At 37.3% G+C, this 15,519-nt stretch overlaps 1 protein-coding gene across 5 annotated transcripts in view; it reads right to left on the bottom strand.

The window, feature by feature from the left end:
* LOC106054273 (slit homolog 2 protein-like) overlaps positions 1 to 15,519 on the bottom strand; it is a 184,536-nt gene that overhangs the window by 35,403 nt on the left and 133,614 nt on the right. For all 5 annotated transcript variants that reach the window (XM_056018313.1, XM_056018314.1, XM_056018312.1 and 2 more), the window contains exons 10-14: positions 14,143 to 14,287; positions 8,122 to 8,193; positions 6,103 to 6,174; positions 5,334 to 5,405; positions 369 to 440 (exon numbers count right to left, since the gene is read on the bottom strand). In XM_056018313.1, coding sequence (XP_055874288.1) covers positions 369 to 440; positions 5,334 to 5,405; positions 6,103 to 6,174; positions 8,122 to 8,193; positions 14,143 to 14,287 — 433 coding nt within the window. The remainder of the gene's footprint in view (positions 1 to 368; positions 441 to 5,333; positions 5,406 to 6,102; positions 6,175 to 8,121; positions 8,194 to 14,142; positions 14,288 to 15,519) is intronic.

The following is a 15,519-nucleotide window of genomic DNA, read 5'->3' as shown; positions in this document are numbered from 1 at the left end:
ACTGTTACAATCACCAAGTCTAGATCTACTAAAATGTTCAGTATGTGGACATTGTATATTTAAAAAAAAAGTTGTACTACAATGATATATAGGACGTAATCATCTTCTATTTTGAAGTAACGTCTGTATCATATAAGATAAGATTCCAGCTGTTGATCTTAACGATATACATGTATTTTAACGAAGTAATCTTCTTTTTGTTTTTTTGGATTCGATTTTAAGATCCGGTTTACATTATTGATATACAATAAAATACAGTTAAAAAAAATAGAAGAAGAGGAAGCAAAAAGGAGAAATGCGGAGGGAGGGGGGATATTACTATCACTAGCTACGCTTTAGTCTCTGGCTATGTTATTTGAGGTACTTACAGTAAATTTAAGTTAACAAGGTCTTTAAAGGCGTCTACTCTTACACAGCTGATTTTATTGGCGTTCAGAAGTCTGAGGAGAAAAAAAAAACAAAGTCATGTGACATTTCAATAATGAACTACATATAAAAAGAGAAAGACCAATCAAGGAGGTTTTAAAGTAAGTCTCCAGAACAAGCATAGTGCTGCGCAAAAACTATGAGTCCCTGTTTCGGAAGCTTTGACTATGCAAAAAAAAAAAAAGGTGTAGCAGGCATTTTTATACTGACTTGAATTATTCCTGTTGACTCCCAGAGACGATAATTAATGATTAATGCAGGGCCGGCCCTAACAATTGCTGGGCGCTATGCGAAACTGATTGCGCGGGGCCCAGTCTGGTAGGGATAAGCATAATGTCAAAATTAAGATTTTTCATTAGAAAATATATTCGTCTTTGCAATCAATTTTTATTATATGAAAACTGACATTACCGTTTTGTTTTTTTATCGCGCGAAGTATTGACACCCCAAAATGACAACAGGAGGTCCTGGAAAATCAGGAGGCCACGGAAACCCTAATATTATATACAAGTTATAATGTTTTATAATTTAATAATTGACATCTAGAAGTAGCGCGGGGCCTATTTAAGTGCGGGGCCCACTGCGGCCGCATAGGTTGCAGTGGCCTAAGGCCGGTCCTGGATTAGAACAAACTAAAATTCAACGAAACTGTTTGCATATTTTTTTTCGTAGACTTCACCGAACATTGTAACGCTTGACTAAACAGCCAGTTAACATTTCAGATATTCAGTAGATAGATTGAAAGTCACGCTATTCGAGCTTTTTCAGCAGTTTCATAGCTAGGCGTTTTAGACAGTATTTCTTTTCGCCATTTTCTTGTCTGTGTTCTCTTAGGCTCTGCTGGGTACGAGACCACTACGTGAAACCAAAAGCAGTTAGCATCCCGCGTGAAGAGTACAGGGTCGAACCTGGTATAACCTCTTTGCAAAGTCTTTAGCACACTTAAATTCTATTGTCTTACTGTGACTCGTCTAACAGATAATATGGCTTTCAGCTGCTGACAGTGCCGGATTTAAGTCAGTGGGGAGTTTTTTTGTGGAGGCGTCTATCCTCCTTTCAAGACTTTCATGAAAAAGATCTTAATTAATGCTAGAGTAATGACACATTAGACAACTGGTACATTTATCCTCATGTTTCCTATTTTTCTTTTACATTTTAAAAATAAAGTAAACATACACCTACACCCCCCTTCCAATTTACCGCGCTTTTAAAGCAGCGCTGCTTTATTTCTTTTCAGCCTCGATAGACAATAACATCGGACAGATAAGTTAAATAGAAGCGATTTGTCCTAAGGCCTCGTGGTCCTAACGTCTTTTGTTTTTACTTGGTCCGGCAGGGCCACCTATATGTATGTTTATTTTATTTTCTATACAGTCGTTCTCTCCCGCATCATTATCATCAAACTCCATTTGAGGGAGGGCTTGAGAGGCTCAAATCCTCTCTTGCAAAAGCCCTGGACAGAAACCATGCTGTTTTGCGTAGTGCATAAATGTCGCCATACAGGTCGAGAGTCTTTGGTTTCTCAGACCTGTCGACATGGAGATCAGAAAGCCTGGGGCAGCCAAACAGAATATGAGGCACGGTTTCTTCTTCTTCAGCGCAGAGGGGGCACCGTGAATCGAAATTTGGCCATAGCCGTGAGAAATATGAGCCAACAGGACAGTGTCCTGTCCTGCACTGTGCTATAATAGCTTGCCCAGACCTGGACAGCCTCCACCACGGGGGAGTGGGGTCAGGGCGCCTCATGCGTTCCCAGACTCCACGGGCTTTTTGGGACTTGTCCCAGCACTCAAACCACTTTTCCATTTGTTTTTTTTTTTTAAATTCTAGCCAGAGCATGATGAAAACTCACAGCCTGTTCAGTTGGTGGTGTTTGCCCTTCCTGGTGGGCCAAAGAGTCTGCAAATGTGTTACCAGTCACACCTATGTGACTCGGTACCCACTGCATTATGACAGGGTTGCCATAGCGTTGCTTTATGTTGTGTGAAGCCATGATGACAGTGTCGATATTGGGGGGCCATGGCCCAGGGCTTTGCAAAGCCTGTAGTACAGGTTTTTAGTCAGTGACCACAACAAAATGTGTTGCCCTCAAATGTCCCTCGCCGAGTTGAGAGTCAATGACTTTTAAGGCTTCACAGACTGCCATGACCTCCGCATCAAGACTGCAAACACTACCATATGGACCAAAGATTTTGACTGAGTAAGAGCCAAGATAGTCGATGTAGGCTCCGTAGCCTGCTCTTCCAGAATCTATCAATGCCAACCCATCAGTATATGCGAAAAATAGCACTGGGCTTGAAGACATTAATGGTCTCCAGTGCTAGAATTTGAAGGTCGTTAGATGCACCACTTAGCTTAGTGTCATTAGGGTCTACTAGTTCCAAGCGTATGTCTGGAGGTCGTCCCGCATCAGAAAATCTTTTTTGTCGCTAAGTATTTGAGTCTTTTTTTTTCATACTTAGTATTCATATTTAAATATATTTTTTATACGTATTTGGAGGTCCCCTTTTGAGGATTGAGGCCCTCTTTTTAGAATGAGGCTCCGTGCGGCTGCACTGTTTTCGCTGCCGTAAATCTAGCCCTGGGTATTGACAATAAAAACAGTTTGCAACAATTCAAGTTGAAGACAACTGCAGGAATTTTACTTTAAAGTTATCTCCCTGAAACTCCATCAGCTTGAAGCAAAGCAAAATAAAGATTGGTTGTAGTCATTCTTATCGAGGATTCCTTATTCAAACTTGATACTCCATCAAAAACGATATCGATACTCCACAGTCTACACTACATTTTCTATTGATGCGATAATCCCGACTACAGTGTTCACGATTCTTACGAATGCATCTACGATACGAGGTGAAAATGCTCCAACTCTTGTTGTTAATCCCAGCGATACTTATGGGCCATTAGTGGTGAACAAGTACTCGTACAGCTTACAAGTCTATCAGAAACTTGTAACCGATATCCCTGTTCAAATTTCGGCCAAACTGTCACAGGATAAAATAAGCTTCTATGGAATTTCTCTACATTTTAATACCATTTTTCTCAGAGGTTAATGATACGTCTAATTATCTTGCATAATAAGGAGATATTCAAAGCGTTACATTCCATTGGGTCCAAATTTTTGGTAGGGGGCCATAAATAGTTTGCTGTGGATCGCAATGTGTATCGGGTTTCCCCCGAAGGCGGCAACTGATACTATTGGAGGATTTTGATGAAGTATAGGGAGTCATTCGAGCGTGACAAAACGACACTTCCGTCCATTCATAAAAATGTCAGGCAGGCTTAGAAAGTTGGCGGTTTTAATTTCTTAAATACCTATCAAGACGTCCCAAATTTTCGTGATTTCACAATATTTTTAAAAAAGTCTATAAAATTGTAAATTTATATTCCAAAATTTTGAAGAATGTTAGTAAATGTGAGAAGGAAAGTACAAAAATCTATTTTTAAAGTAAAAAAGACCTTGCGATCTATGTTGGCCTATGATGTCAAGCTCAGCTGTTTCTATGGCCGACAGTTAACCAGAGTGGCTTGTGACCAAATTTAGACCTTGTAGAGCTAGGTGGCCTTTGGAGCGTTCTGAAAATCGCAAAGTTCCAGTCCCAGTAAAGACTGGGATTCAAGGAGAACAAGACCACTTGGTTAGGAAGCCAAGTGTTTTGACAATCAGCCACCACGCCCCACGCACACTCTTTCATATCATTATTATTGTATCCAATATGTACTATATAGTTACCAATTTAATTTTGCTAAATTATTTTCAGTCAAAGAAGATTTGTGGCCTAATAAGTCTTAAATTATGCCCCCCCCCCCCAATAAATAAATAAATATACAAATAAAATAAACCCTTTCTATCCCATAAAACAACTTCATAAACACACAATAGCATTCGCACACACATTTGGATGTTGCGACGACTTTTCTGTCTACACCCACTAGAAAGGGACAACACCAGGTGGTGCTATCAAATAAGACAACGCAGCAAAATAAAATAAAAAGTTTGGCTACCTTGTTTGACATGGCAACCTGTGGGCAGTGGAGTCCAATAGCTCGTTGCCCAGTCACAGGTCAGTGTTGATGCGTACTATAACAATTGGCCACACCTTGTTCGTCAGTGACCATCGTAAGTGTCAACCTTCTTTCTTACTTCCGCGCTTCCTCCTTCAGCCACCTCCTCCTGCCCACAACGCGCACTATTACCAACCACCCTCATACTAAGATATATATGCACTCGCAAATCGATATAGTTTAATAAAGTGAGAATAATCACAGTTGAAATCGCTTTATCTATCCACATGTGCGCCATCACGATGCATTAGCTATAGACTTGAAGACATTCTTCTTCAAGCCAGATTTATGCCAAAGAAAAGTCCAGCTTTCCCGCACTGCCAGATAGAATGTTACTACTCGTTAACCGTTGGCCAAAGAAATAGATGACTTTAAACATCCTCTGCCCTATAGATCGCAAAGGTCTGAAAGGGGAACTTTACACAGAATGTCAGTGTTGGTTTTGTTGGGCTGAAGTGATAATAGGGTCTGCCTAACAGATATTCCAGTCACAGGTAGACTCAGATGTCCGAAAAATCTCGACCTGTATGGTGACATGTAAGCACTACGAAAAACAGCAGGGTATCTGTCTAGGGCTTTACAAGAGAGGATTTAAGCCTCTCAAGCCCTGAATTAAATGAAGTTTGATGATGATGATGTCCTTATTACTTCAGCGTAGGAGCAACATACAAGGCTAGGGGTTAGGGTTGGGGTTCCTGCAAATGCTGGGATTATATAGAAAGCCTCGGGTAAACCCCCGCCTACACTTTATGTCATTAAAACAAAAGGCCTGATGGGATAACAAATCAATGGCGAAAGGATAGACTAAAAAGAGGTGAAAGGCCATTCTCATAAGTACTCACAGAAGCTGTAAAGAGGTAAGTCCATTGAATACTCCAAGTGGAAGATCTTTAATTTTATTGCCATACAAAACACTGAGGAATGAAAGTGAAATGTGTGTTAAACATAAGAAAAATTGATATGACTAGATTCACAACATTCACAACACAAACCATTAAATGTAAGAGATTCTAAAAGTGACAAACACCATCAACAGCACACACACACATACAATATAACAAACACTAAATAAATCAATCATGATTAGCAAATGACATATATTTTATACACTCTCAGAATGCTTTCAGTCCTTTTACATCCAGAGACACATTTAAATATAAATTGTCTTTCCATTTAGATGAAGAGACTTTGTTATTAAACCACTTACAGATTCGTTGTCATTTACACATTCAAACACTTACAGAGCCATTGTCATTACGCATTAAAAACACAGAGCTATTATCCTTACATTCAAACACTTACGGAGCCATTGTCCTTACATTCAAACACTTACAGAGCCATTGTCTGTACATTCAAACACTTACAGAGCCACTGTCATTACATCCAAACACTTACAGAGCCACTGTCATTACATCCAAACACTTATAGAGCCATTGCCCTTACATTCAAACACTTACAGAGCCATTGTCCTTACATGCAAACACTACAGAGCCAATGTCATTACATCCAAGCACTTACAGAGCCACTGTCATTACATCGAAACACTTACAGAGCTACTGTAATTACATTCAAACACTTACAGAGCCAATGTCATTACATTCAAACACTTACAGAGAACTCAATGAACTTAGTCCAGTGAAAGCGTCTGGCGCAATGTGAGAAATTTGATTGTTACCAAGATCTCTGTAAAACAAAAAACAAACAATGTAGAATTGACAGTTTTCTACACTGAAATGTAAACAACAAAAAAAAAAACATTTTTAAGGGCTGTGAAAAAAACCATGTCTGTATGTATACATAAGACATCTAGAGGATTGCTTAAAGAAAGTTTTAAGAAATAGCATTACTGGAGATAATTTAGTAAACAAGCCAAAACCAAACGATGTCTGGTTAATATCTCTCAGCATTGTGTAAATAATCTTCAATTATGAAGACACAGAAAAAAAAAAAAGTTTTATTTTTTTCCTTTCTGACATTTCCTTTATAATTAAAAAAAAAAAAAACTTTGCGTGTGTGTGTGTGTGCGTGCGTGTGTGCGTGTGTGTGTGCGTGCGTGTGTGTCTTGGATTAATTGAAACCGGGAAATTTAATTTCAAAGAAGACTTTCAAGGCGTTAAATATTCTTTACATTCAAAGGACCTCTTCCTTTATAAATTATCAAATAAATTCCATTTTGACAAAGTTTATGAACATTACTGTGAACATTACTGTATCTTTGTTTTAACGTAAAAGTGAACAGAATTTTTTTGTTTGTAAAACTCATTAACTCCTAATATAAATACAATATACTAATGTAGCTCATGCTAAATTAAATAGCCTATACAAAAGTATCTTAAATAATAGGTATCAATATACAAAGACCGCATCACAAAGAGATTAAAAAGGTACTAGTACAGCCATTGGACCTCACGATCACCTGCTAAATACTGTAGAAAAACAACAACATGCAAAATAAAACAGTATGACCATGTCACAAGGTTCTCAGGGCTCGCAAAGATCTTCCTTCAGGGAACAGTACCAGGAAAAATAAGAAGAGGCAGACAGAGTAAGCGATGGGAAGACGAAAGAATGAACAAGGCCTGTCATTGAAGGAGATTCTATCAAAGGCAAAAGACAGGAATGGAGAAAGACGTTCAACAGATCTTGATGTGTACCCCAACGGTCCAAAAACTAAGGGATAGGTGAAGACTAAATCAATAAATAAAAGGATACAAATATTGTTAGTTCTACTCTTTAAATATGATAAGTGGTTTCAGGTAATAGAATTTCATATAGATATTGACATTTGTCAGGTGAATTACTGCTATCATCCTTAATCTTCAGAATCGAAGGTGATGTCTATTTTTCTAATTTAGGCATTACTATATTCATTTTAATGTTATGTGAAGAATAAGAACTATTCTAATATTTAATTTCATGTGTTTATTTTAACCGCAACTTGCTGACTGGCAGACATCGAAATCTGGCAGACAATTTGTTGCCAACTTGCTATTTAAATTAAATAAAAATTAAAAAGAAATGAGCATAAACGTAGACACATTGTTTTGAAAAGGAAAATATTAAAATACTTTTAAAAATCAAAACAAAGCTTATCCAAGGGGAAGAACTCCACACTTTAAACTATTTTTTTGTAATGTAGAAGTTAGTTCCCTAATTCGATACTTAACATAATTATTTAATTACCAATAGTCAATTGACTAATTTGTTGACTTTTAAAAATTGATTCATGTTTTGTTAGGTACAATTAATAATTTTGCAGCTTTATCCAAGAATGGGTCCGGGGGGGGGGGGGGGGGGGAATAATGTGTACAATAATCTAAGGAGACAAATACTACATATTTAGTCATATATGTGAATACTGAAGGATTGGTTTCCCTTGTTGGTATCAAACAAAATAAATTAATTACCAGTAATTAATGACTAACTGTTTATTTTATTTTAAATTCATAAATTGTCTACGCCAATGAATAATTGAGCGAAATTTCAGCTCGATCCGAGAATGGATGTGGAAGAAATAACGTGTGCAAAAATTTTACCAGACAGACAGACAGACAAAGTGAGCTGATATACGCTTTGTAAAAAGGATTGCATATATAAAAGTTCACAACCGAATATAAACCAAGAACTTACATTCTTTTCAAATTGGTCAAGTCAGCGAATGCCCTGGCTGGAATCTGGGTGATGTGGTTCTCTTCAAGTCGGCTGAGGACATCAAAAGAACGTTAAAAGCAAATTGAATAAACAAGACAATGTTCTTACTGGACGTTCATCCGCTATTTCATTCAACTCCAATGAAACCTGTTTTGAGATGTACAGGAAGTCTGATAACATACATTATTAATGCATTTTATTCTCCTACAATTCAAAACTGTTAATATATGGAAACATGTTGATATATACTCTCCCAATCTATGCATCTACCTGAGTTGCTGTGGGTTCCGCGAAGGGCGCCCCAGGTTGAGACTTAGAGGGCATTGAGTGTACAAGCATATTTTTTATTGCCCCTTTCTACAGCGCCATCTCCCCTTTCCCCCCAATTTTACGTTTGTAAGAAAAAAAAATGCGGGAGGCTCATCAAATCTTTTTAATGCTCGTCCTAGTCTGCGCCGCCCCCCGCCCCTCCTCACGATGCTCTATTTCTCGCCCCAGTTTGCGTCTCTTTGAGCGTCTGGGTGAGAGTAGAATTTACTGGGTATGGCTTCGATGACATTCCTGGGGGTAAACATGTGCCGCACGATTGTTAAACGAAACCCTGCAAGCTATTTCAGATTAAATATTGTTTTTTTTTTATATAACTAACTAACTATAACTAATTGAAAGTTATAGAAGACTTAACGGAGAGTGAACATTAAATATATTCGTGTAGCTGGCCATAAACAAATTACAAGCTATAAGCATTTTTTTTTATTTTGGTTTATTAAAATAGATTTAATCAAGGGATCTCACATTTTTATAATCAATCTTTCTCTACACTGTTTTTATTAAATAAATGCAAATGACAAAGAGGGCTATGAGATTGATGACATCCACTGTGTGGAACTGTGCACGTCTGGCTTTTGATATGTTCACTCTACCAGTTGTTTCATAATACCATATAACGAATGTTGATGTATTTTTTGAAGGTCGGACAGTCAGAGTTGCCCCTTCATGTAGCCAAACGGAAGTAGACGTAAGTATGAAACAGGCGTAAGGTCCACTCTGCTCTACTTGGATATTGGGCGTACGCAAGGTGATGGTCGCTGTGTACAAGTTCATACACTCTCCGTTATTACCGATATTAGTAAGGAAATTGTGAAAAATGCAACGTTTATGTAGTAAATACGAGTAAAAAAAAAAGGGTGGCTCGATTCCTTCGTATTCCTTATGATTTATTCCGAGCTCAGTGCTTAATGCTTTTTATTTTATTTTATACAATTTAAAAATATATTTTTCGTTTTAGAACACACAAAATGAAAGTGTGTTTTTGAAAAATATATTGTCATTTTTTTTGTTTTTTTAATTTGATACTTTTTAGTCATACACACACGATTTTGGTGGCCTATACATTTAATTTTGAAGGCGCGGTGGCTGACTGGTAAAGCGCTTGGGTTCCAATCGGGGGTCCAGGATTCGAATCCTAGAGAAGACTGGTATTTCTGCTTTTGGGATCTTTAGGGCGCCTTAGAGTCCACCCAACTCTGATGGGTACCTGATATTAGTTGGGTAAAAAGTAAAAGCGGTTGGTCATTGTGCTGGCCACATGACACCCTAATTAACAGTGGGCCATAGAAACAGATGACCTTTACATCATATGACCCATTGGTCTGGAAGAGGAACTTTACTTTTTTATACAAATAATTTACATAATCTTTATTAGATCATACAAATATTTTTATTTATCACAGTTCACAGTAATGAATGAAAGAAAAAAAAAGTGTTGCTTTGTATTAGTAAGTGTACACTTTTATTTATTTTAAAGGAAATGTCTAGTTTTGTTATCACTAATATTAGAATATGGAAGCGTGGTGGCTGAGCAGTAAAGCGCTTGACTTCCGAACCAGGGGCCGGGGTTCGAATCCTGGGATTTTTAATTTCGGGATCTTCGGGCGCCTCTGAGTCCACCCAGCTCTAATTGGTACCTGACATTAGTTAGGGAAAAGTAAAGGCGGTTGGTCGTTGTGCTGGCCACATGACACCCTTGTTAACCGCAGGCCACAGAAACAGATGACCTTTACATCATCTGCCCTATAGACCATAAGATCTGAAAGGGGGAACCTGACTAATATATACATACAATATACATAGAATAGAAATAAATAATGCTACAAATGGTAAGTTATTATCTTATCATTTGAATGAACGTCTGTAATTTTTAAGATACGAAATCCTTTTCTCTGTGTCTACATCTCTTCCAAATGATTCACAAGCTTAGCTAAAGTCTCTTTTTTTAATGAGGCCCCTAAGCTTTTTAAAACCGTCTCGGTAAAAAAAAAAACTCTCGTGAATCTCAAACGTAGTTCAACAAATTCAAGGTCAAGGCAGTAACGGCTTTTTATTACCCTTGCAGCAGACATGTTTGTGTTGAGGACGAGTACCTCTGTTGTCTTTACAAGAGCCGCAAACTAAAAGGTAGTCCCTTACAATAGAACAAGGCCTTTTCTTGTCATGCGCATTAGTACCACAAGCCACGTGCTGGCAGATCTAGAAACAGCGAACAGCCTTTGGGTTTTGGGTGCACTTGAAACGGAAGACCAGCCATAAATGCCTTGCGCAATGAATGCCACGAGGTGTCGCTCTAGTCAGATATATATATATAAATAAATGTCCTTGACCTTATCCGCGAGCCTGACTGCAGATAACAGGAAATGATAGTCAATTTAACGGGCTTATACCTTGAGAATAAAAGTAGGCCTTCGTGTTGATAGAGTGAGTATTGCATCAGCCAAACCTAAGCGCGTTCAACCTCGATGTCAGAACGAGGCTGATATATTACGAATCATTTCATAGCAACTAAGTATAAGTACGCGCATTAAGTACATTTCAATTTAAAAAAGTGCTTACCCTTCCCCGTTCGTAATGTAAACTTACAAGGACTAAATTTCCGTTAAAATAAAGACAATATATTCAGAATTTATTTAAAAAAAAAATCGTTTCTTAAGTAATCCTATGGTAAAATGCTTTTAAGATACGGGAGTTAAAAACAATCCTCCAACTAGATCTAGTGTTTTTCACTTAGCCCTGGCCGCCCAGAATGCTTCATCCAAGATCCATGCCAATGCATTAATTTCAGACTTCAGACACAGAAATGATCACACAATTTGTGTACACACTTAGAAATAGCACATGATAGAAGGTGCTATTGAATGTGTGTGCCACAGACCTATATATATATATATATATTATACCTAGACTGGAAAACGGAAACGAATTCTTATCCGATAATGATCAGATCACAGACCTATATATATATAGAGAGAGATTGTTATCTTCGTAACTCTTTTTCAAGTTGTATGAGAAGTCGCCCCGAATCTAGAAACATCGATCTTATCTGCCTTATAAAAGTAATGATCATTAGTTTTCAAAGTTTAGAAATAATGCAATGCCATTTTGCGGATTTTAAATAGAATGGGCTATTAAACAAATAAATAAATAAATAAATAAATAAATAAATATATATATATATATATATATATATATATATATATATATATATATATATATATATATATATTCACGCCATTTCCTGTTAGTTTCTATTGAGATAATTTTTCGAAAATCCTAGATCGAAATATTTCAAGCCTGTTGATTTTAATCATCTATATACTTTTAAATAGATCGATTACCTAGATCTTTCTATATTATGTATCTCAAATTTGCAATATAACTATGAGACGAGAGTGTTGTTGTTTTCGATGTTCAATTACTACATCTAGATCTAAAAATTAAAATATATTTGTACATAGGTTAGGGTTGAAAATAACTTTACTTCTTATAACTATTTTACACAACAACGCCTTGTTTCAGCTTTTTAATTATTTTTTTTTTTTCACATTTTTGTGCAGTGTTAGAGATTTCCATGTCCAGACTATGTATGATATATGTCAGTGGTGTGTGCTTTTATTAACTTGAACTAAGACGCTATTTTTAGAGAATCGGGAATTGCATATAGTTTAATTTAATACTGTTCCCGTGGTGTTAGGATGGGAAGCTAAAAGCCCGAAAGGAGATAGCAAGTAACTTTTGAGTGATCTGAGAAATAAGAATGAATAAATGACCAAAACAAGTGCACACTAAGGATATATTCTGCGTTTAGGCATATTGATTACAGATAAATGCTAGTAGGCTACAATTTAGCGGTAATGGTAATTTGATAGTAATGAAATTTAGAAGATTTTATTTGTCGAAAAAGTGTAAGAATTTTAGAACTATCAACAGTACATTGTTGTTGGGGTTGAATTTAGAAAAGTTAAAAAGGGACAGTAAAATACTATTGTGTGGAAGAGAGATAGGGAAAGAAGGAGAGAGAGAGGGAGGGAGGGAGAGGCAGAGGGAGGGGGAGTGTGTGGCTGTGGAGGCAGGTCGAGTGTGATGGGGCTCCACGTAAACAATTTGACGTTGGTTAGTCTCGTGCTCTGAGGGGTCAATATTAGTGCTGACCTTTTTTTCTTTTTTTTTTTATTGTAAAGGCCATTAACTCATGTTCAAGAGCGGTAACTTGTGCTCAATCGACCAAAGTCAGAAGATGAAGTATCTCTAGGAGCCGAGTCAAGTAGATTGCCGCCCATTGTTTAAGGAACACTAGTGTTGGCATTGTTGAGGCATGGCTTTAAAAAATTTACAGATTTGTATTTGCGTAAATATGTTACATTGCAAACATTGTTTTATCCAATGATGAGACCGATGTAATTACATGAGCTTGCATCGATTCATTCCTAAGCAATGGCTAGAACAGGTTCTTATAGGAGAAATTCCATTCTAATGTAAATCCCTATCGCCACCACTGCTCCTATCTTTCCAATATAAGTTTTGTATGTGTTCCTCTGTTTTCTCTTTCCAAAAATTGAATGTCAGGGGCTTCAGATAATCAGACAAATTTTGACTCAGTCCAGCGTACTAATCAGAGGTTAACAATGTATAGTACACTCCAATGAAGTGATTTCAACACAAACACATGAAGTAAAATCTCGGTCATCGCTGATGCACTTTCTAGCAGAGGCCGACAGAAACATATTTCAATCACACAATACATTGAAGTGAAAGAACAAAAGATGTTCTAGTTTTTAATCTTACTTCTCGCTATAGATTTTAGATTTCATTTTAGATTCTTTCTTGGCTAAATCAACTAAGGATTAGTACTTTTTACTTGGGAAAGACATTTCTTACTTTAAAAAAAAAAAAAAAGTTATATTTGTGGAAATTAGAAGTTATGGACTTGATCCCATTTACAGAAAGAATGAAAAGAAGAAAGAGTGAGATAAAGGCGGAGGGGGGGGGGGAGAGAAGAAATAGAGAGCAATAAAGATCGATAGGGAGAGGGTAGAGAAAGTATGGGAAAATAAAGTAAGAAAGGGAGATGACAATGTGAAAGAAGGAAAGAGGTTGATAAAGAAATGGGAAGAATAACAGAGAGAGAGAGAGAGAGAGAGAGGTGGGTAGAGTGACTGAGAGACGGAATAAGAGAGAGTGAACTTTAACTTAAACCTGTGCCGGATTTAAGGCAGGGCAGGCCTAAAGAGAAAATGACAAAGTATACCCTCGAACAACAATGAAGCTAAACAGGAATTAGATGCTAACTCTACTTAGTATTAAAAATGATTTCAGTGAAATCATCAACTTTTCGTCGTAAAAAGGAAAAGTCGAACAAAATATGTATATTCTTTATCCTATGAACAATTAAATTTGATTTTAAACTTACTATATTCTTTGTTTAAATGGTTTTATTTAGGTGCAATAAATATGACTAAAAATGTTTCTTTCATTCGGAAAATAATTAGGTGGCTTTACTCCTTCGGGGGCCTCCACAACTCTAAATAGGACCCTGACTTAAACCACAAGAAACAAATGACATTAACACCTTCAAAAAAAAAAAATTAATACAAACAGAGGCGAGGCGCTAGAGAAGTGAAATTCAAATGTTCCTCCCTTTAAAAAACTGCCAATGAATGTACTTACATTTCTACAGCAGACTCTGGAATGTTCTCTGGAATCTGTGTGAGGCCCTTGTCGCGACAATCTACCACCCCTTCACTGCATCGACACTGTCTGGGACACAGATTTTCTTCCACACACTCTACAGCGTGACGGTTTTCAAATGTGGCTGATAAGGAGACAAAAATAGATAAACAATAACAAGGGAGATAATTTTATAAATACATAAATAAATAAATAAATAAATTATATATATATATATATATATATATATATATATATATATATATATATATATTATATATTAATAAATGAGTGATAATGTTTTAATGACAGGTAACATTAAATAATCTCGCTCTTACATGTAGCGATCTCTACTTCGAAAGGCCTATGACAGTATACACAACCCATTTCTCAATTACGTCTAGAATTGCACATTACCGTCCTTGGGCGCAACAAACACCGGTATATCAATTACCACATGTAACGATACGTACAATAGTATACACAACACGTTTGGCAATAAATTACATTTAATAATGTTCAAACTGCACATGTTAATATCATAACATGCCAAGTGGCAATGCATTCCAACAATAATACGTTTGTTATTAAAGTAAATCACTGCTTCTGAAACTCCTCTACTCCATCCCTCGGGTAGTAAATGTACCTATAATAACCATTGCGAAATGCAATGCAAGTTAAAAGCTTGGTTTACATATAATACAAATACAGAATTTCGTTGTTTGTTAGTGCTCCCAATTAGGCAAAAGGGTGCCCCCATCAGACTTGGCGAGTCAAAGCTTGAAGAGCTGGACAAGTTCACGTCCCTTGGCAGCATCATAACAAATGATGGAGATGCTTACCACGATGTGGCGTGCCGAATAGGAAAAGCAGGGAGCGTTTTTACAAAGGCAGCAGCCTATTTGGACAAGCCAAGCCATTGGACTCGAGACAAAAATACACCTTCTTAACACAATCGTCATCCCAACAGCAACATGTTTGAGACATGGAAGTCGTCTGTCAAAATTGAGAAAGAACTAAATGTGGCTCAACAAAAATGGATGAGTTAGTTCCACAGATCGGGTCTCAAACAAGGAAATCCTATGCCGAGCTGGGAATCGAAAACTTAGTGAGGTTGTGACAGAGCGTCGCATGAGGTTTGCGGGACATGTTCTAAGACAAAATGAACTACGCATGCCAAGAGTTGCGATGACATGGAGGCGAATACGAGAAAAGCGCAAACAGGGACGTCCTCGTATAACTTGGCGCCAAACCTTCATGGAGGACCTCAGAACAGAGGACACCAGGTGGGAGGAGGCTTCAGCCGTTGCCAGCGACAGATCTTTGGGGAGACAGCTTGCCGACCAATGCGCCGAACGGCGCGGGAGGACCTAAGTC

This window comes from Biomphalaria glabrata, chromosome 1 (genome assembly GCF_947242115.1).
Source record: "Biomphalaria glabrata chromosome 1, xgBioGlab47.1, whole genome shotgun sequence".
NCBI lineage: Eukaryota > Metazoa > Mollusca > Gastropoda > Planorbidae > Biomphalaria > Biomphalaria glabrata.
This window is presented reverse-complemented; position numbering and strand designations above follow the sequence as displayed.